The sequence below is a fragment of the Pristis pectinata genome, chromosome 4 (assembly GCF_009764475.1).
Source record: "Pristis pectinata isolate sPriPec2 chromosome 4, sPriPec2.1.pri, whole genome shotgun sequence".
Taxonomy (NCBI): domain Eukaryota; kingdom Metazoa; phylum Chordata; class Chondrichthyes; order Rhinopristiformes; family Pristidae; genus Pristis; species Pristis pectinata.
Window position 1 is genome coordinate 1,594,772 of NC_067408.1, and position 22,219 is coordinate 1,616,990.

At 52.1% G+C, this 22,219-nt stretch overlaps 1 protein-coding gene across 1 annotated transcript in view; it reads left to right on the forward strand.

The window, feature by feature from the left end:
- flt4 (fms related receptor tyrosine kinase 4) overlaps positions 1-22,219 on the forward strand; it is a gene marked incomplete at its 5' end in the record, with an annotated part of 122,234 nt that overhangs the window by 68,626 nt on the left and 31,389 nt on the right. The window contains 11 exons of the mRNA XM_052013299.1: positions 644-785; positions 2,860-2,968; positions 4,000-4,359; positions 6,779-6,925; positions 9,142-9,273; positions 10,626-10,747; positions 16,895-17,030; positions 17,118-17,222; positions 18,198-18,311; positions 18,945-19,033; positions 21,750-21,903. Of these exons, the coding sequence (XP_051869259.1) occupies positions 644-785; positions 2,860-2,968; positions 4,000-4,359; positions 6,779-6,925; positions 9,142-9,273; positions 10,626-10,747; positions 16,895-17,030; positions 17,118-17,222; positions 18,198-18,311; positions 18,945-19,033; positions 21,750-21,903 (1,610 nt within the window). The remainder of the gene's footprint in view (positions 1-643; positions 786-2,859; positions 2,969-3,999; positions 4,360-6,778; positions 6,926-9,141; positions 9,274-10,625; positions 10,748-16,894; positions 17,031-17,117; positions 17,223-18,197; positions 18,312-18,944; positions 19,034-21,749; positions 21,904-22,219) is intronic.

Consider the following 22,219-nt stretch of genomic DNA (forward strand, 5'->3'; position numbering starts at 1 on the left):
AAATAATGAAGACACTTTGTCAAACGCCAATAATTTCAGGAAACAGACACAGCAGTGAATTCTTCACACCCTGTGTCCTGCCAATATATTGCTGTTTGTTTCAAACCAGGAGGATGCTGGAGTAATCCGTCCTCCCCGATACCTTCCTGTTTTTCTGTAGCTGCCTCTGAGTTTCACCTAGCATGTGCCCCAGGACAGGGCTTGGTCTCCACTGCACTGGTCCTGTCTCAGTCATGTCCTGTGCTGTCAGAGGCTGCAGACAAAACAAGATCGCACAGAAGGAGGCAGACCTTGCAGCTCACACCCCCTTCACCGTATCAAGCAGGACCTGTTAAGTGGTCGATATCTTGGTGGGATCTCTCAGTGGGAAGCTCAGGAGCTGATGCTGAATTTTAGAACCAGATACGGGTTGCTCTGACCAATAGATCTTTGTTTTTGTTTCATCGAAGCAAGGAAGCTTAGAAGAGGTTATTTGGCCCATTGTGTTTATGCTGGCTCCTTCTCGGTCTTGCAGACCTGCCTTTCCACCCTGACCCCATCTGTTCCCATCAGGAAATCTGAAATATTCCTGGAGCTGAGCCCCGGCCTGTTCAACTCTTCCTCCCAGTTGTAATCCTTGTGTTTCTTTTTCTCACGAGTTTAGAGGTCGTCGCGCCGCCATGGGGCGCCACCCTCGGGACCGGACCCCCGACTGCCAGGACTGGAGGAACATCTCAGCTGGGACCATGATCAACAAGATCGAGAGCATTGAGAGCAGCACTGAGGTTCTGGAGGGGAGGAACAAGGTGGGGTCCCGTCCACCCTCCTCCCCACATGAACAAGAAAACCTTGCTTCTCTATAGCACCTACTATATAGTAGAACATTCCAGAAATCTTCACAGGAGTATTATCAAGGAAAATTAAAGGTTTTAGATCAAAATCTCGGTTAAATTTGATGGGAAAAAAATTCAATGTGGGGGGGGGGGGTACAGTTCAATGCTGGGAGTCTTAGGAAAGAATTTCACTTCTTGCCATGCTCCCCAGGCAGCCGGACACAAGCAATGGAAGAGCTCAGGATTCCTCGGCCCAGATTGCCCCCCACTAGTTCCCCAGAAGGAGGGGTGCGAGGGGGGAGGACACCATATCGTGTTGTCCTGAGGCGGGAGGCAGGGCTGGGTCACGGGGAGAACGATCTGAGTGTTGCAAGATTCCCAGAACCTGCTGTTATCCCATGTGTGGGAATATCCATCTTCCGTTGTCTGATGAAGAACAGCCTTGTCCAGCAGAAGCCTCGCTATCCAGAGACCGTTGGACACAAACATCAATGTGGCTGTGGTTGTGTTGGACAGGGTGCAGAGGGGAATCCCCAGGGTGTTGGACAGGGTGCAGAGGTCATTCCCCAGGGTGTTGCCTGGATTGGAGGGCTTTAGTTATGGGGAGAGGTCGGACAGACAGGGCTTGTTCTCCCAGAAGTGAAGGAGGCTGAGGGGAGACCTGCTGGAGGTGTGTGAAGTTAGGAGGCACAGATAGGGTGGATAGTCAGAATCTTTGGAGGAATTTTAAAGGGGACCTGAGGGGTAAGTTTTTACACCGAGAGAAGGTGACATCAGGAACTCGCTGCCAGAGGAGGGAGTGGAATCAGGTACAGACACTGTGTTGAAGAGGCATTTAGACAGACACTTAAGCAGGCAAGGTGTAGAAGGATACAGACCTAATGCAGGCAATGGGAGTGGTGTAAATGGACAGAAAGGTCAGCATGGACATGGTGGGCTGAAGGGCCTGTTCCTGTGCTGTTCCACTGTGACTCTGTCAGATAAACCAGGATCAGTGGGATGGGTGGTTCCTACAGAAACAGACAAGTCACACATTGGGAGGCAGGTTGGGAATCCAGCCCAGACACGAGTGTGGCTGGGTGTGGACCGTGGACCCAGAACTCCCATTCGGAATCCCGGATTGACAGCTACGGGATCATCTTGTGGAAGGTGACCTCCGACCTCAATACATTGGCCATGGGAGCTCGTAAACCCCCCACCCCTCCCCTCCACCACCAGCCTGCACGTAAGCCTTAACCCCCCTCCCAACCAAGAACCTGTCGCTCTCTGCCTTAAGCACACCCAATGACTTGGCCTCCACAGCCCTCTGTGGCAATGAATTCCACAGGTTCACCGCCCTCTGGCTGAAGAAATTCCTCCTCATCTCAGTTCTAAATGGACGTCCCTTTGTTCTGCATTGAATCTTTCATGGTATAAGGGGATTTGGTGAATAGAGGGAGAGAAGTTACCAGCCAGTGGTTGACTTTAACTCAGAGATAGTTGAGCTTTTGATAAAAGAGGTGTTGGTGGGATGGACTTCGGTGGGGATGGACATTGGTGGGGATGGACATTGGTGGGGATGGACTTCGGTGGGGATGGACTTCCGTGGGGATGGACGTCGGTGGACATGGACGTCGGTGAGGATGGACGTCGGTGGACATGGATGTTGGTGCATGGACGTCAGTGGGATTGGACGTCGGTGGACATGGACATTGGTGGAGATGGACGTCAGTGGGGATGGATGTTAGTGGACATGGACGTTGGTGGGGATGGACGATGGTGCATGGACGTCGGTGGGGATGGACATGGGTGGGGATGGACGTTGCTGAGGATGGACGTTGGTGGGCATGGACGTCAGTGGGGATGGACTATGGTGCATGGACATCAGTGGGGATGGACGTGGGTGGGGATGGATGTCGGTGGGGATGGACCCCGGTACATGGAGATTAGCCACAATCCTGTGGATTGGTGTACATGCGTGAAGGGCTGAATGGCCTCCTCTTCCTGTTTGATGGACAGGCACCTTCTTCGCTCTGTGCTTCAGTCAGTGTTTCCTCTCCCCCGACAGACAGTCAGCAAGCTGGTCATCCTGGCCGCCAACATCTCTGTCATGTACAAGTGTTCTGCATTCAACAAGGTCGGGCACGATGACCGCGTCATCTACTTCTACGTGACAAGTGAGTGCCTAATGAGTGTGTGTGAGAATGTGTGAGCGAGACTCTGTGTGTGTGTGTGTGTGTGCGTGCGCGCGCGCGTGTGTTGGAGAGGGTGTATGTGTATGAATGTGTGTGTGTGTGTGTGTGTGTGTGTGTGTGGGGGGGGGGGGGTGGGGGGGTGGCGGGCGGGGTGTGGAGAGGGTGTGTGTGTATATTGCCTCTCAGCACTGACCAGATGCACTCACTGTGCCATCCAAAGGCTCACAGAACTGGTGAGCTCTTCCGAGGAGCCAGCAGCACGCGATGGGCCGAATGGTTCAGCTGAGTGAGAGACCACTCGCCTGATCTCCCCCACAACCCCTGCCACATTCCATCCTTGCAGAGTTCGGGAGCTCCTGTAGAACCTCTGCCACCATACTCACAGGCAGTGTGTCCCAGGGAACAGCAGCTCACTCCCCGGGCTCTGACCCCCCCACCCACCCACCTCAGAACCACACTTGTATTCAGAGTTCGTACCGTGAGGCGGTAAGAAACTGCAGAGAGTTGTGGACGCAGAAACCAGCCTCCCCTCCACGGACTCTGTCCACACTTTCTGTTGCCTGGGTAAAGCAGCCGACATAATCAAGGACCCCTCCCACCCCGGACATTCTCCCTTCTCCCCTCTCCCACTGGGCAGAAGATACAAAAGCCTGAGAACACATCCCACCAGGCTCAAGGACAGCTCCTATCCCGCTGTTATCAGACTCTTGAACGGACCTCTTGTACACTAAAGATGAACTCTTGACCTCACAATCTACGTCATTGTGGCCCTTGCACTTTATTGTCCACCTGCTCTGCACTTTCTCTGTAACTGGAACACTACATTCTGCATTCTGTATTCTCTTTACTACCTCAATGTACTGACGTACAGAATGATGTGTCTGGATGGCACGCAGACAAAAGCTTCTCTCTGTACCTCGGTACATGTGACAATGATAAACCGATTACTAATTGCCTTGTTGGCATATCCAGGACAACTTGTGGAGCTGAATTCCCTCTCTCTGTGCCACTAGGTATCCCGGAGGGATTCGGAATCGACCTGCAGCCTTCGGAGAGCCCAGTGGAAGGGCAGAGCGTGCAGATGCGATGCAGTGCGGATAATTACACCTACGAGAACCTGCAGTGGTACCGGCTGCTGCCCAGCGCCCTGGAGGGGGAGCTGGGAGACCCTCCCGTGCTCGAGTGCAAGAACATGCACATGTACGCCAGGAAGCTGCGGGGCGTGGAGACAGTGGACCCACAACACAAGGGCCTGGCTCTCGAGCTACAGATCAGCAGCATCACGCTGAAGGACGAGGGTGATTATGTGTGTGAGGTGCAGAACAAGAAAACCGGCGAGAAGCATTGCCACCGGAAATACGTCCTAGTGAGGGGTGAGTGTCCACCGTGTGGCAGGGCAGCACGGGGGGGGAAAGCCGCTGCCTCACAGCTCCAGAGACCCCGGTTCGATCCCCACCTCGGGAGCTGTCTGTGTGGAGTTTGCACGTTCTCACTGTGACCGTGTGGGTTTCCCCCGGGTGCTCCGGTTCCTTCCCACGTCCCAACAACATGCAGGTCGGTGGGTTAATCGGCCGCTGTAAATTGGCCCTCGTGTGTGGGTGAGGGGTGGGATCTGGGGGGAGTTGATGGGGATGTGAGGAGAATGAAATGGGCTCGGTGTAAATGGGGTAGGACCAGACAGTAGGTGAAAGGCCTGTTTCTCCATGGCTACTGACACCCCAAGAAGGGAGGTCAGTAACCATGGGACACAGACTGGAGGAGGGGAGGAGGGGAGCAGGGGTGGAGGGGAGGAGGGGCGGGCGGGAGGCACGGAGAGGAGGAGGGGAGGAAGGGAGGGGGAGGAGGGGAGGACAGGAGCAGGAGAGGAGGGACGGAAGGGACAAGGGAAGGAGGGGAGGAGGGGCGGGGGGGAGGCACGGAGAGGAGGAGGGGAGGAAGGGAGGGGGAGGAGGGGAGGACAGGAGCAGGAGAGGAGGGGCGGAGAGGAGGAAGACAGGAGGGGAGTTGGGGGGAATGTTTTCATTCTGTGGGGTGCTGGGAGTCGGGTCACCCTGTTGCGGGGTGGTGGGGGTGGGGGTCGGGGACACCCTGTTGAGGGGGTGGTGGGGGTGAGGGACACCCTGTTGAGGGGAGGGGGTGGCCCTCCCCACCTTTAAGGTAAGAATTGAAAATGCTGGAAATGCCCAGCAGGTCAGGCAGCATCCGTGGAGAGAGAAACGTTCTCTCGTTAGAACGGGAGGAAGTTTGAGACGAAGAGGTCTTAAGCAAGGGGAGGAGGTGAGGGAGTGAAACAGAAGGTCAGTGTCGGGCTGGGATTCACAGAGTTGGGAGCTGGGGTCACAGTTTGGATGGAGTGGAATCCTGCTCTAAACCCCAACAAACTCACCGAAAGAAACCAAAGTCACCGAGAGTGAATGGGATCTCGATGTTGGTTGGGAGGCCAGGATGCGGGAGAGAAAGGGGCAACTGTGATTCGGGGCAGCTAATGGGATGTTAGTCTTTATTACGGGAGGATTTGTTTCCAGGGGTTGGGGCCCTGGCACCTGGAGCACTGTGGACAGTTTTGGTCTGTTAACCTAAGAAAGGGAGCAAACGGAAGGTTGACCAGAATGGTTCCAGGGACCCCGGCAGCGACTGAGTAGGCCAGGACTGTATTTTCTGGTGATCTCTGAAGCAGACAAAATTCTTATGGAAAAATTCAGGGAGGATGTTTCTCTGATGTTTAGAACCAGGGGTCACAGTCTCAGAACAGGGACAGATGAAGAATTTCTTCACCCAGATGGGAGTGAACGTTCGGAGTTCTGCTCGATGTTCTGTCTTCTAGTTCAGTACCCTAGAGGGTCGTAGGGACAGCTGTTGTTTACATTTAAAACAGGTGGATAGGATAGAACATAGAACACAGAACAGTCCAGCATAGGACAGGCCATTCAGCCCACAACATTGTGCTGATCTTGATGCCAATTTATACTAAACGTCCTCCTCCTGTGTATCATCCACATCCCTCCAGTCCCTTCATATTCATGCGTCTGTCTAAAAGCCTCTTAAACTCCACCAAACTACCTGCTTCCACTACTGCCCTGGTAACCCATTCCAGGCACCCACCACTCCCTGCGTAAAAAAAAACCTGCCCCTTACATCGCCTTTGAACTTCCCACCTCTAACCTGAAATGCATGTCCTCTGGTGTTTGACATCTCCACCCTGGGGAAAAGATTCTGACTGCCTACTCTATCTCTGTCTCTCATAATTTTAAGAACCTTTATCGGGTCTCCCCCCAGCTTCCGACGTTCCAGGATGCTGGATATTAAAAGAATCGATGGATATGAGGACAGTGCAGGAAAATTGCACTGAGGTAAAAGATCAGCCATGGTTTGAGGAACAGCAGAGCACAATCGAGGGGCCGAATGGCCAACTCCTGCTCCTCTTTCGTATATTCTGAGGTTCTTACGTTGCAGGTCACCCCAACTGCAGGGTACTTGGTACAGTGATAGGGCCAGTCTTGAGGTCTGGAATCTCATCCTGAAGGCCACAGATCCCACCTGGAATGCTGGGAACTGAGATGAAAGCAGTGAAGTAAAAAGCTGGGATTGCCACGGTGACCGTGTCATTCCCATACCATTGACGTTGTGAAACCCATCTGGTGCACCGATGTCCTTCTGGGAAGGAACTCCCCACCCTCACCCAGTCTGGTCTGTGTGTGAACCCAGACACCAGCTTCCAGTTCCGGGGTGTTTACAGTCGAGCTCGTCATGGCTAAAGGAATAAATATAAAAACATTCCAAATCTTCCTACAGCTCAGGAGAGCCCAAGTCTGCTTGAGAACCTGACCGACCTGTCAGTCAATGTCAGTGATTCCATCCAGATGAGGTGCCGTGTCAGTGGCACTCCCCTTCCCACCATCGTCTGGTTCAAGGATGAGAAGACACTCCACGAGCTCTCAGGTAGGATGTTAGTTTTCATTCTCACTCTGATCCGATTCCTGTTTCTCCCACAGCCCACGGACGTCCTCCCCACCCACTGGATCCCCTCCCACAGCCCACGGACACTCCCCCCCCATCACCCTCTCCCCCCACCCGCTGAGTCCGTACAGTTCCTCTTGTATACCCATAGATGAACCCTGAACCATTCAACAACAGGATGTGTCCCCTGTTGGTGTTTCCCTGTCCATTTATGTGTCTCAGTTACATTGTCTTCTGCTGTCCTGGCCAAACAGTGGAACTCTTATTGTTATGGAGTCATTCAGCATAGAAACAGACTCTCTGTTATTGTCTTACCCTGTACTACCTCAATGCACTGTGTAATGAATTGATCTGTATGATTGATATGCAAGACAAGTTTTTCACTGTACCTCGGTATATTGACAAGAATAAACCAATTCAATGTCCATGCTGACCTTCAAGTGCCCATCTCTCATCCCGTTCCCCAACACAGACCACAGACATCTCTGCCCTGGTGACTCAAGAGCTACTGGAGATACTTAAATGTGTGAGAGTCTCTGCCTCCACCATCCCGTCAGGTGTGGAAATGGGCAGAGTCCGATCCCATGGTCTCAGCCTGCTTACAGTCTGTTTCCCAACTGGGTGTCCAATGTGAGTTCCCCGGACCACTGTCAGTGTCTGATCCCCCGCTCGCTTGTGTAAAGTGGGGAGACTGGGGCAGCTGGGGCCGCTCTGCTTGGGCAAGGGGGTTTGGGGGGGGGTGTTCAGCACCATGAAGGTAAATAATGGGGAACTGTTCTCAGTGCCAGGAGGGTTGGGAGGCAGAGAACATGGGGTGAAGGGGAAAGGGAGATGTACCAGAGGGGAGGGGAATGTTTAGCACAGTGAGCTGACACGGCAGGGGAGGCAAGTTCAACTGGAGCTGGAGAAATAGTCAAAGTCAAAGTCAAGTTTATTGTCATCTGCACAAGTCCGTGTGAGCACAGGTGCAATGAAAAACTTACTTGCAGCGGCATCACAGGCACAGAGCATCAGGTAAGCAGCATTCACAAGAAAAACATGAATTAAATATAAATTATACACAATTTTTACAAGAAAGAACTCAATTAGAACCAAAGAAAAGTCCATTGTAGTGCAAAGTGGTCCCAGTGTTGCTGTACTGAGGCAGTGATTAGGGTTGTGCCGGTTGGTTCAAAAACCGAATGGTTGAAGGGAAGTAGCTGTTCCTGAACCTGGTGGTGTGGGGACTTCGGGCTTCTGTACCTCCTGCCCGATGGGAGCTGTGAGAAGATGGCACGGCCCGGGCATCCATCACTAAGGACCCTCACCATCTGGGACTGTGTTATTCTGTAGTTATAATAAAGGACTACAGTTCCCAGTAGGCAATGCAAGGGGTCCCATGGAGGAACAGGAAGTGGCTGTAAAAAGAGAGGGAAAGCAAACCAGGCTGGGTGTTGGTTAATAAAATGTTCAGATGTTAAACCCACGCGAAGTTTGTCTCTTGATGAAGAGGAAACATAACAGGGACATGCCCTCTTCTTGTTACTACCATCAGGGAGGAGGTACAGGAGCCTGAAGACCCTCACTCAACGATTCAGGAACAGCTTCTTCCCCTCCACCATCAGATTTCTGAACGGTCCATGAACCCATGAACACTCCCTCGTTATTCCTCTTTTGCTTTTATTTATTTACTTTTGTAATTTATAGATTTTATGCCTTGCACTGTACCGCTGCCACAAGACAACAAATTTCACAACATATGTCGGTGATAATAAACCTGGTCCTGATGGGGATCTTTGATGATGGATGTTGCCTTCTTGAGGCAGCGCCTCCTGCAGATACTCCCGATGGTGGGGAGGGATGTGCCCGTGATGTATTGGGCTGAGTCCACTCCTCTCTGTAGCTTCTTACATTCCTGTGCATTCGAATTGCCGTCCCAGACCGTGATGCAACCAGGAAATGTTCTGCAAATGGGGTAGGAGTTGGGCTAATAAGAGAGATCATTCTAGGAGTCAGTACAGACGCAATGGGCCGAATGGGCAGAATGTGTCTGAGTTGGGTGAACGGAATGGGTTCACTGTCCACTCCTGTCATCTCTACTGACAATCGGAAGGACAGGGGAGAGGTGTGGGGAGAGGGAAGGGGTGTGACCTGGGCTGTGGACGTGGGGGTGGGCTGCCCAGGGGCGACCCATCTAACGAGGATGTGTTTGAACCCAGGGGTAGTCCTCGCCGAGCACAACCAGAGCCTGACCATCCAGCGGGCGCAGGAGAATGACTCAGGCCTGTACCGCTGCATTGCCTGCAACTCCAAGGGCTGCGTCAACTCCAGCGCATTCATCTCCGTCGAAGGTCAGTGAGCGTCCACGGCCAATCGCACAGCCCACGCCAGAGGCCCGGCCGCTCGCCGTTACAGAGCCCAGCGTCTCCCCCACTCCGCCATCACCCAGCTTCCCCGCTCCGCCATCACCCGGCAAGAAGGCAGACACAGGGCTGCATTTCTGTAGCACCTTCCGCCACCTCAGGGCTCCCAGCTGGCTGTCCCAGCTGCTGAAGAGTCTCCTGCAGGGCAGGCAGTCCGGACCGGTTTCAGGGGATTTGCAGACGGCAAAGGCCCCACCAGCAGCACCTGGTCAATGGCCACATGGTCCCTCCTGTGACGTGTGATGGGCAATAAAATCCCCCATTCTTCTGCAGTAACGGTGCAGGAAATTGTCTCTGCCTGAAGAGACTGTCACGTCCTTCAGTTAATGTCACTCCCACCCCTGTTCCCACAGTGTGACCCAACCTCAGTACCACCCCTCCCGCGATGTGACCCTCCCTCAGTACTGCCCCTTTTTTTGTTGTAAACGTTTATTCACTAAAAGCACTACAAAAGACAACCAGTGTCAATACACGACATCTAATACAGATAAGAAGAAACTAAGCAACGACATACTACGGTAGAGAATGCAAACTAATACAACGAAACACACACGCAACGCTACACCCGTTAACACGACACGCGACACTTCAAATAAGAATCGCGTTCGTATCGTCCACGACACACGCGATCCCCTGAGGGGCCCACCGAGCACGGAACTCGGCTAGGGTGCCCGCGGAAACCGCGTGCTCCCTCTCTAAACACACCCGTGCGCACACGTAAGCGCGGAAGATGGGCAGGCAGGCACCTGCCGGTACCCTCGGCCGCCCTCAGTACCGCCCCTCCCACAGTGTGGCACCACCTCAGGATTCTGAATCCTGCCTCCATCCACGCCCTGTACCTGGACCAGCCGTGGGTGTGCTGTGTCCTACAGTGGCTCCCACAGCCCGTGGTTGACCTGCTGGGTAATTACTGGGACTGGAGCCAGTGTGAGTCAATATGGAAGCCGCCTCAGATTAAAGGCAAGGTCACCCACTGCCCACCGTGTCTCTGTTGATCCCTGGAAGGGTGTCCCTCACTCCTGGTTCCATCCTGACTCCAACCTCCTCCAGGTCTGTCAACTCCCACTTCAGGTTCATGGATAGGTGTCCCACCACCATTCCCAGGTCAGCAGTCCAGGTCCCGGCTACCCTCGGAGTGATCCTAATGCTCCTCCTGTCCCCACTCGATCACTGGCCGATTCTTCCCGTCTCCTGGCCATTCTGTACCTGTGTCATCACCTGGACACACGGCAGGTTGAGGATTTCACTGCCCAGACCTGAGGCTCTCCCACTCACAACAGGCGGTGACGACAGATCGAACATCGAGGTTGTGATCCTGGTTGGGACTGGAGTAATCGCCGTCTTCTTCTGGGTTCTGCTCATCCTCATCTTCTGTAATGTCAAGCGGGTAAGATTCCTGGGGGTAAGTAACGCAGAGGTTTACTTTTCTTCATTTATTCAAATTTCAAAAAAATGTTCATGTCTCCAGACTGTTAACTCGTTGTTTATAAAACCTCAGCTCTGAGTTTCTCTCATCCTCCCTCCCAACTGAGTCATTCCTTCCCTCCCTCAGTCCCCCTCCGAAGTGAGGGACTCCTCGATTCCTTTCAAATCATGTCCCTCCCTCCAAACTGGGCAAACCAGCCTCCCCTCCACTGACTCTGTCCACACCACACTGCCTCAGGAAAGCAGCCAGCATAATCAAGGACCCCTCCCACCCTGGACATTCTCTCTTCTCCCCCGTCCCATCGGGCAGAAGATACAAAAGCCTGAGAGCACATCCCACCAGGCTCAAGGAGAGCTTCTATCCCGCTGTTATCAGCCTCTTGAACGGTCCTCTTGTACGCTAAAAGATGAACTCTTGATCTCCATCTACCTCATCATGACCCTTGCACTTTTTTTTCTCTACCTGCACTGCACTCTCTCTGTAACTGCAACACTATGGTCTGCATTCTGTTTCCCTTTGTACTACCTCGATGTACTGATGTATGGAATGATCTGTACGCAAACAAAGTTTTTCACTGTACCTCAGTACATGTGACAATAATAAACCAATTCCAATTCCAGCTCCTGTCTTCCCTGTCTCCCTACGCGCTGAGCGATTCCACCGTCCTGCCTTGTCAGGGTCCATTGTGTTCACTGCTAGAATGGGCCATGAGGGCAACCAATTCAGCCACAGCAAGCTGGAATTAGAATTAGAATTAGCGCAACACTATTACAGCGCCAGCGATTGGGGTTCGATTCCCGTCGCTGTCTGTAAGGAGTTTGTACGTTCTCCCGTGTCTGCGTAGGTTTCCTCCGGGTGCTCCGGTTTCCTCCCATATTGCAATGATATATGGGTAGGTTAATTTGGGTTTAAAGTGGGCAGCGCGGTCTCGATGGGCCAGAAAGGCCTGTTACCACGCTGTAAATAAAATTTTTTAAAAAATTAAAATACCGATCGTACAGGTCAATTCATTACACAGTGCATTGAGGTAGTACAGGGTAAACAATACAGAATGCAGAATAAAGTGTGACAGTTACAGAGAAAGTGCAGTGCAGGCAGACAATAAGGTGCAAGACCATAACGAGGTAGATTATGAGGTCAAGTGTCCATTTTATCGTACCAGGGACCGTTCAATAGTCTTATCACGGTGGGATAGAAGCTGTCCTTGAGCCTGGTGGTACGTGCTTTCAGGCTTTTGTATCTTCTGCCCGATGGAAGGGGGAGAAGAGAGAATGTCCGGGGTGGGTGGGGTCTTTGATTATGTTGGCTGCTTTACCGAGGCAGCAGGAAGTGTAGACAGAGTCCATGGAGGGGAGGCTGGTTTCCATGATGTGCTGGGCTGTGTCCACAACTCCCTGCAGTTTCTTGCGGTCCCGGGCAGAGCAGTTGTCGTACCAAGCCGTGATGCATCCAGATAGGATGCTTTCTGTGGTGCATGGAGTGTCAAAGGGGACATGACAAATTTCTTTAGCCTCCTGAGGAAGTAGAGGCGCTGGTGAGCTTTCTTGGCTGTGGCATCCATGTGGTTGGACCAGGACAGGCTATCGATGATGTTCACTCCTAGGAACTTGAAGTTCTCAACCCTCTCGACCTCAGCACCGTTGATGGAGACAGGGGCATGTGCACCTCTCCCCTTCCTGAAGTCAATGACCAGCTCTTTTCGTTTTGCTGACATTGAGGGAAAGGTTGTTGTCATGATACCATGTCACTAAGCTCTCTGTCACCTTCCTGTACCCTGACTCATTGTTGTTTGAGATACGGCCTACAACGGTGGTATCATCTGCAAACTTGTAGATGGAGTTAGAGCAGAATCTGGCCACACAGTCGTGAGTGTATAGGGAGCAGAGCTCCCGTAAACTGAAGTCTGATAAAGAGCAATCAAATTTAGTGATGTTGATTGAGAAAAGAATGTTGACCCCATGACACCTGGGTCCGTGCTGAGGGACCGTTTGGGTGAAATGTTAAACCAGGCAGTTCTATCATGTAGAAACATAACAGAAGTAGGCCATTTGGCCCCTTGGGCCTGCCCTGCCACTCAGTGAGGTCGTGGCTGACCTAATCTTGCATCCACCACCATTTTCCCCTTCTCTCACCTTAATGTTAAAATATCTGTCAAATTCCACCTTGAACAGAGTCAGAGTTGTACAGCATGGAAACAGTCCCTTCGGCCCATCGTGTCTATGCTGACCACCATGGCTGTCTACACTAATCCCACCTGCCTGCATTAATTCCATCTCCCTCTCTGCTCTGCTCCAGATGCCTCTTCAATGTTGTTCCTGTTCCTGCCTCCACACCTCCTCCGGCAGCTCATCCCAGATACTGTGTGTGAAACATTTACCCCTCAGATCCCCCTTAAACCTCCTCCCTCTCACCTTAAACCTGTGCCTCTAGTTTTAGACACCCCTGCCCTGGGAAATAGACACTGACTGTCTACTCTCTCATAATTTAAAAATCTCTATAAGGTCACCCCTCAGCCTCCTTCACTCCAGGGAGAACAGTCCCAGCCTGTCCAATCTCTCCACCCTAGAATTCAGTTTAATTCAACAACTCCCCCTCCACAGATTCCTGACATGGAGAATTCCAAAGGTTCTCCACCTGTGAGAGAAGAAAACCCTCCTCATCTCCATCTGAGATGGGCAACTCCTTATTCTGAAACTAGGCCCCTTGTTCTAGATCCCCTCACTGGGGGTAAACACCTCAGCCTCCACCCTGTTAATCCTTCTCAGAATCCCCTCTCATACTTCTAAACTCTAATGAGAAACAGGCCCTATCGACTCAACCTCTCTTCGTACATCAACCCCTTTATCCCAGGGATTGACCCCGTGAACCTTCTCTGCACTGCTTCCAATGTACACACATCCTTCCTTGAACGTGGAGGCCAAAACCCTACACCCTGCTCAAGGCACCGTTTCACCAGCATCCGGTAAAGGTGCTTCAAAATGTCCCCACTTTTATTCACCGCACCCCTTGCGACATTCCACGATCCCTGATGATTTCCTGATCGTTTGCTGTACCTTTGTATTTCATGTACTAGAACTCCCAGATCCCTTTGTACCGCAGAGTTTAAATAACACTCCACTTGTAGTTGAGAACCTCACACTTCCCCACATTATACTCCACCCACCCACCCACCTCTTGCCTGCTCACTTACCCAATCTATATCCCCCTCCAGGCTCCTTGTATCCTCCTCACAACCTGCTCGCCCACATATCTTTGTACCATCTGCACATTTCTTTCCAGTCCCTTCATCTAAGTCGTTAATAGAGATTGGGAATACTGGAGGCACCCCACTGGATATGATTTCCAATCCTAAAATGACCCATTTATCCCCACCATTTTCTGTTAACCACCCACTCCCTCTCCATCCCAACATACACCCAGCCCCATGCACTCTTACCTTGTAAACATTTATGTGGAATCTTATCAAATGCCTCCTTATCCTGTTGAAAGGACTTGGGAGTTACAGGGAGAGGTTGGCCAGGCTGGGTCTTTATTCCTTGGAACGTAGGAGACTGAGGGGTGACCTTATAGAAGGGTTTAAAATTATGAGAGGCATAGATAAGGTGGACGGTAACAGTCTTTTCCCCAGGGTAGGGGAGTCCAAAACTAGGGGGACATGGGTTTAGGGTAAGAGGGGAAAGTTTTAAAAGGGACCTGAGGGACAACTTTTCATGCAGTGGGTGGTGAGTGTATGGAACGAGCTGCCAGAGGAAGTGGGTGAGGCAGGTACAACAGTGTCATTTAAGAAGCACTTGGACAGGTACATGGAGGGGCAGGGCTTGGAGGGATATGGGCCGAACGCAGGGAATTGGGACTAGCTGAGTGGGCACCATGGTTGGCATGGACTGGTTGGGCCGAAGGGCTTGTATCCATGCTGTACTGCTCTATGTCTAATTTTGTAAATCCCAACTACATCAAGCGGTTCCCCTTTATCCACCCTGTTTGTTAAATCCTCAAAGAACTTCAGGAAATTTGTCAAACATGATTTCTCTTTCATAAACTCATGTTGACATTGGTTAACTGCATTATGATTTCCTAACTATCTGTCTATACCTCTCGCTGTTCTCTCTACACTTCTCACTGCCTTGGTAAAGCAGCCAGCATAATCAAAGACCCCACCCACCCTGGACATTCTCTCTTCTCCCCTCTCCCATCAGCCAGAAGATACAAAAGCCTGAAAGCACGTACCACCAGGCTCAAGGACAGCTTCTATCCCACTGTTATAAGACCATTGAATGGTCCCCTCGTACAATAAGATAGACTCTTGACCTCACAATCTACCTCGTTATGGCCTTGCACCTTATTGTTTGCCTGCACTGCACTTTCTCTGTAACTGTGACACTTTACTCTGCATTCTGTATTGTTTTCCCTTGTACTACCTCAATGCACTGAGTATGAATTGATCTGTACAAATGGTATGCAAAACAAGTTTTTCACTGGACCTCGGTACAAGTGACAATAATAAACCAATTCCAATAATTGTCCCGCTGTGAGCTCCAGCATTTCCCAATGACAGGCATTAGACTAACTGACCTAACTTTCCCAGGCACAAGAGCCAAAATCTATCCTACAACCAATATCACTAAAACATTTAGTGATCAAACCTCTGGAGCTAAGAGATTAAATCCCACCATGCCAGCTTGGAATTTAAATTCAAATAATTCAGTAAAACAGCTGGAATGAAAAAAGTCTCAGTGAATGGTGAAAATCAGAAAATCTGCAGATGCTGGAAATCTGAAATAAAATCAGACGATGCTGGAAACACTCAGCAGATCAGGCAGCATCTGTGGAGAGAGAAACAGAGTTTATAACTCAGGTTGAAGATGTTTCATCAGATGTTCTGACGAAGGGTCTCCACAGCTGCCGCCCGACCTGCTGAGTGTTTCCAGCATCATCTGATTTTATTTCAGGAAACAGTGACCACAAAACCATTCAATCGGTGCAATATCTGATCTCACTCAGGGACTCCACTCCCTGACCTGGTCCAGCCTGTACGTGACTCCAGACCCACCAATGAGGTTGACTTTTAACTGCCCTCTGGGCCTGAAAAGTCCCTGAGGCGGGAGCTGCTGGACACTGGTTGGGCCAACATCAATGATCTGGATGTTGTCACGTTGCTGTCTGTGGGACCGTGTGTTACAGAACTTGTCTGCTATGTGTCCTCCATTACAACAGCACTGCACCAAGAATATGCCTTGGGATGGTCAGAAATGGATGTGTAAGGCACTACAGAAACGGAAGTCTACCTTCCTTTCTTTCTGATGAGCTGTCTGCCTTTTCAGTGGCCCTTTCTGCTGTGTTGTAAGTTCACTTCCCTCATGAACTGCACTACAAACCCCTCCTGACCGTTCCAAGTAACCTCGTCTCCATGGAGTACACAGCCTGCTGGGAGAACTCAGCAGGTCGAGCAGCATCTGTGGGGCGAAATGAATTGTCAACGTTTCAGGTCTTGACGTAGCGTTTTGACCTGAAACATTGACAATTCCTTTCCCTCCACAGATGCTGTTCGACCCGCTGAGTTCCTTCAGCAGACTGTGTGTTGCTCCAGGTTCCAGCATCTGCAGTCTCTGGTGTCCCCACCACTGGGTCCTTAACCATCATGGAATCCCACCCCAGCAGTGTCATGGCTCACATGTCGTGAATCATTACTGGTCGGTAGGGAAAAGTATTGAGGACAGATTCCTTGCGGCTTTGATTTCGGTCCGCCATCTCCCAGGTGGTCTTCAGCTGAGGCCGAAGTCCCCACCCCACCTTTGACAGGAGGCTGCACATCAGATGGTGCACTAATGTTCCTGGTGATCTGGATTGTCTTCAGTGGGCTGTGCATTCCCTCCAACTCCCATTGGACTCAGATCCCGGATGTTTGTCATTGAGTGGGACCATGGGGGTTCCGGCTCCAGCCCTGCGCTGGGACATCTGGGGAGATTTCTCAGCCACATCTCTGCTCCTGGGACACTGCTGTTTACCACTCACTCTTGCACTGAGGGGCTTTGGCAGGGTGCTGATCCTCAGACCCTTCGGGAAGAGAGCATCAGACCCATTTGTTCAGATAACAACCGAGTGTGACAACGCTCTCTGTTCCAGACCAGTCCAGCCGATATCAAAACGGGATACCTATCCATAATCATGGATCCAGACGAGATCCCGTTGGACGAGCAGAGTGAGTACCTGCCCTACGATTCCAGCAAGTGGGAGTTCCCTCGGGACAGGCTGCGACTAGGTGAGTTCTCTGCCCTCGGGTTGACACCACAACCGGTCCGGCCGGTTACTCCAATGCTCACTCCTGGTGGCCACTGTGTTTCCTCAGGAAAAACCCTGGGTCATGGCGCCTTTGGGAAGGTTGTGGAGGCCTCGGCGTTCGGCATTGACAAGAGCAGCAGCTGCAGGACCGTGGCCGTGAAGATGTTGAAAGGTGAGTGTGTGGTGGGCCGATGTTTAACCACCACTGGCCGAGGCTTCACCCCTCACCTGCCTGTCCCCAACACCCTCACCCCACCTGACCCTTCACCCCCACCTCACCCCTCACCAATCTGACCCTCACCCACACCCTCACCCCTCACCTCATCCCTCCGACCCCTCACCCCCACCCCTCACCCACCCAACCCCCTCACCCCACCCACCCAACCCCTGCTCTGCCTGTCCCACTCACCCCACCAACCAGGGTGCAGTTTTATGTCCCAACATCTGCAGCTTCTGTTGTCTTCAGCCTGTGGATGAAATTCCACCCTCGTCCGGGGTCTACAGGGATGAAGGAGATCCAAGACGTCTGATTTTTCTTCATCCCCGGGGTGTAGGTGTTGTTGCCAGAGCCCGACTGAGCCAGCTGCTTAAACTGCTGCAGTTCACGTGGAGAGTGGACGGCCACAGTTGGGGAGGGAGTACCGGGACTTAAACAGCAAAGATGAGAGATCGGTGAGACATTCCCTAGTGAGGACAGCGTGCAGCCTAGAGCGGAAACTGCAGGTGGTGGTGCCCTTGTCCTCGGTGGTGGGTTTGGGAGGTTTGGAGCAGCCCGAGTGAGTAACTGCAGCCACTGTGCACCGGGACTGGAAGGAATGAAGAAGTGGGGCAGTGGGTGGGGGGCCGATCGAGCGGCTGCTTTGTCCTGGATGGTGTTGAGCGTTGGAGCGGCACTCAGCCAGCCAGGCGGAGAGCATTCCATCGCACTCCTGCTTGTTGGTTTGTAGATGTGGAAAGGTCTTGGGGTGTCCAAGGGCGAGTCACTCAGGGTGGGATATCCAGCCTCCCACCTGTCCTGTAACCAGTGTTTATGTGGCTGGTCCAGCGTTGATGATTGGCACCGTGATGGGAGGGGTTGGAGTGGCGTCCGTGGGCTGTGGTGACAGTACTTCCGAGGATTAATGTGGTGTGACTTTCCTTTCTTTAGATGGAGCCACAGCCAATGAGCACAAGGCACTGATGTCTGAACTCAAGATTCTCATCCACATCGGAAACCACCTCAATGTCGTCAATCTCCTGGGAGCCTGCACCAAAGCAAACGGTAGACTGAGGACCAGAGGATCTCCACTTGCTCACTTCACCTTCTGTTCACCTCCCTCATCTCATCTCCTCTCCAGCAGCGAACAGTCTGCTGGAGGAACTCAGCACCAGTCCTGATACCGGGTCTCGACCCAGAATGTCGACAATTCCTCTCCCCCCAACAGACGCTGCTCGACCCGCTGAGTTCCTCCAGCAGATTGCTTGTTGCTCCAGATTCCAGCATCTGCGGTGTCTGGTGTCTCTCATCTTCCCTCCATATTCACAACCCCACCTTCTCCCCACATCGCCCCCTCACCTTCCTTCCATCTTCCTCAGCCCCCAATCTACCTTCTCATTGTACCAGACCGTTCCAGTTGAACCTAATGGATTGACAGAACGTGAGTGAATGGCCTGACTTTTTTTTAACATACATTCAAGATGTGGGCTTCACAGGCTGAGCCAGCATTTAATTGCCCTTCCCTAGTTGCCCCTGAGAAGAGGTGTTGAGCTGCCTTCTGGAACCTTATGTTCCTATTTCCTAACATCTGAGGCTCCTTCCAGGGAGCAGTAGTTGCTACACATCGGAGTGGATGACAGTTCTCTTGTGATCAGCCTGGTGCTCACCGGTATTTCCCTCTACTCTCTGCCACTTCAGGTCCGCTGATGGTAATTGTGGAATACTGCAAGTACGGAAACCTCTCCAACTACCTGAGGAACAAGCGAGAGGACTTCATCCCCTGCAGGGTAACGTCCGCCCTTTGTGCTCGGTCTCCTCACTGTGTTGGGGACCTTCATTTGCTGGGACATGGGACTGTCTCAGCTTTGAACTCCCCCACCCTTCCCACAGAATCCCAACCATTGGATCCCGGACTGTACAGGACAGCGCTGCCTTCCAGCCACTGGAAACGTACTTTCTCCCTTTACAATTCCCAGTGGACTATCCCTCTCTGAAAAGAAGGATAATGTTCCTGGACCATCAGATCTTGTGGAAGACCAATCAGCCAATGTAGTCACTTCAAAAAACCTCCTGAGTTGATCCCCTCCCTTGTTTTTTACCCCACAGCCCCGGACATTTTCCATTTCCTTTCTCAAAGCTCCTGTTAAATCTGTTCCCGCCGCAGAGATCCCAGCAACTCACTGCATAAAAATTCTCCTCCTCACCCCTTCGTTCCGTGTCCTTTGGTCCCTGACCTTCCTGCCATTAGAAATAGTTTCTCCTTCTCGACTCCCTCAAAGCTCCTCATTATTATTCATGGAACCTTTAATGTCGATGCAGATGAAGAAACACAAGGCTTGGCTCGTTAAATTGGCTCGTTTCCCTTTCCTTCATTTTCCTGGGGGCAGCCTGGCTTCCGATGGTGAACTGTAATGTTATCCCCTCTGTTGGAGAACCCCTGTGAAGAATAAAAAGTTTTCCCAGTATTTGGAAGGGGACGGTGGTTCAAACAGCGCAGAGCACTGCAGCAAAGTGTCTGAGGGATTCCATGCACCGTTCTCAAGTAACTGTCACCAGAACCAACTCAGAGAATCAAAACAAACCATTAACATTTCTATCACGCCCTTTCACAATCTCAGGACAGCCAGAGTGCTTCGCAGCTAAGAAAACACTTCCAAACCCTGACAAATGTTGAAAGGAAGACAGTACAAGCTCATGGCTCCCTGAAAGTGGCATCACAGGTAGACAGCGTGGTGAAGAAGGCATTTGGCACACTGGCCTTCATCAGTCAGGGCACTGAGTATAGAGGTTAGGACGTTATGTTGCATTTGTACAAGATGTTGGTGAGGCCGCTTTTGTTATATTGTGTGCAGTTCTGGTCACCCTGCTAGAGGAAAGATGCCATTAAGCTGGAAAGAGCGCAGAGGAGATTTTGCCCAGACTCGAGGGACTGAGTTACTGAGAGAGGTTGAGCAGGTTGGGACCTTTTTCGTTGGAACGCAGGAGGCTGAGGGGTGACCTTATAAAGGTATATAAAATCACGAGGGGCATAGGGTTGGGGAATCAAGAACTAGAGGGCTTAGGTTTAAGGTGAGAGGGGAGAGATTTAATAGGAACCCGAGGGGCAGCATTTTCACCCAGAGAGTGGTCCGTATATGGAATGAGCTGCCAGAGGAAGTGGTTGAGGCAGGTATTGGTGTTGGTATTGGTTTATTATAGTCACTTGTACTGAGGTACAGTGAAAAACTTGTCTTACAAACCAATCATACAGGTCAATTCATTACACATTGCAGTTACATTGGGTTAGTACAGAGTGCATTGAGGCAGTACAGGTAAAAACAATAACAGTACAGAGTAAAGTGTCACAGCTACAGAGAAAGTGCAGTGCAATAAGGTGCAAGGTCACAACAAGGTAGATCATGAGGTCAGAGTCCATCTCATCATATAAGGGAACTATTCAATAGCGTTATCACAGTGGGGTAGAAGCTGTCCTTAAGCCTGGTGGGACGTGCCCTCAGGCTCCTGTGTACATTAACAACTTTAAAAGGTACTTGGACAGGTACACGGAAAGGAAAGGTTTAGAGGGATAGGGGCCAGATGTGGGCAAATGGGACCAGCGCAGATGGGAATTTTGGTCGGCATGGACCAGTTGGGCCGAAGGGCCTGTTTCTGTGCTGTGTGACTCTGACTCAAAAGTGAATTGGGTGTGGCAAACAGCCATCACCACTGACCAGTCCCACGGTCACTGGCCCAGGACACGGTCACTGGCCCAATCCCACGGTCACTGGCCCAGGACACAGTAACTGGCCCAGTCCCACGGTCACTGGCCCAGGACACAGTCTTCTCTCAGATGGTGGCCATGTGATGTTTTATGTCCACCTGACAGAACAACTTGCTGACCCTCCAAACCCACTGACAGGACACCCCCAGGGAAAGGCAGGAGGGAGGTGGAGGGACGGCAGTGAAAGGAGCTGAGCTGCAAATTACTGGATACGATGTGTGATGGCAAAACTGGTGAGGTTGTCAGCAACTGCAGAAGCAACCACCCTCCCTCAACTCTGCATTCCCATCCACCAGAGTCATCTCTCAGCCTCTGTCCCCTGAGGAAGAAAGTTCCAGAGAGTCACCTCCCTCTTAGGGAAAACATTTCATCTCATCTCTGACACAAATGGGTAACCCTTTGGTTAGGCAGGCTGAGTGACCTTCCTAACCCTGCCCCTGACCCCGGGAGTGTGTGATGGGACAGTGCGGAGGGAGCTTCACCCTGTGTCTGACCCCAGGAGTGTGTGATGGGACGGTGCGGAGGGAACCTCACCCTGTGTCTGACCCCGGGAGTGTGTGATGGAACGGTGCGGAGGGAGCTTAGAGTGTCTGACCCCGGGAGTGTGCGATGGGACGGTGCGGAGGGAGCTTCACCCTGTGTCTGACCCCGGGAGTGTGTGATGGGACGGTGCGGAGGGAGCCTCACTCTGTCGGCCCTGTGCAGAGCTCTAACGATGTGATTCGGCCGGTGTTGTTACACAGGAGCGGGTGCTGAAGGTGAGGAGTCAGGTGATTTCTATGGTGGAGGTGGTAAAGGGATTGGAGAACAGGAGTCGAGGTAGCTCGGGCGAGAGTCCAGTCTGTATTCGGACGGCCATGGAGAGAATGCTCAGTCACCCGAAGGCCTTGATGGAAGGTGAGAAGCACAACATCCTCGGCTGCCCAGTGTTGGAGGTTCAGGTCCGACTTACCCGGGGTAAACCTCTGGTTAGGAACCAGGTGTGGCGATGGGCAGGTGGGGGCAGTGGGGGTGTGGCGATGGGCAGGGAGGGGCTGTGGGGGTGTGGCGATGGGCAGGGAGGGGCAATGGGGTTGGGGCGATGGGCAGTGGGGGCAGTGGGGGTGTGGCGATGGGCAGGGAGGGGCAGTGGGGGTGAGACGATGGGCAGGGAGGGGCTGTGGGGTGTGGCGATGGGCAGGGAGGGGCAGTGGGGGTGTGGCGATGGGCAGGG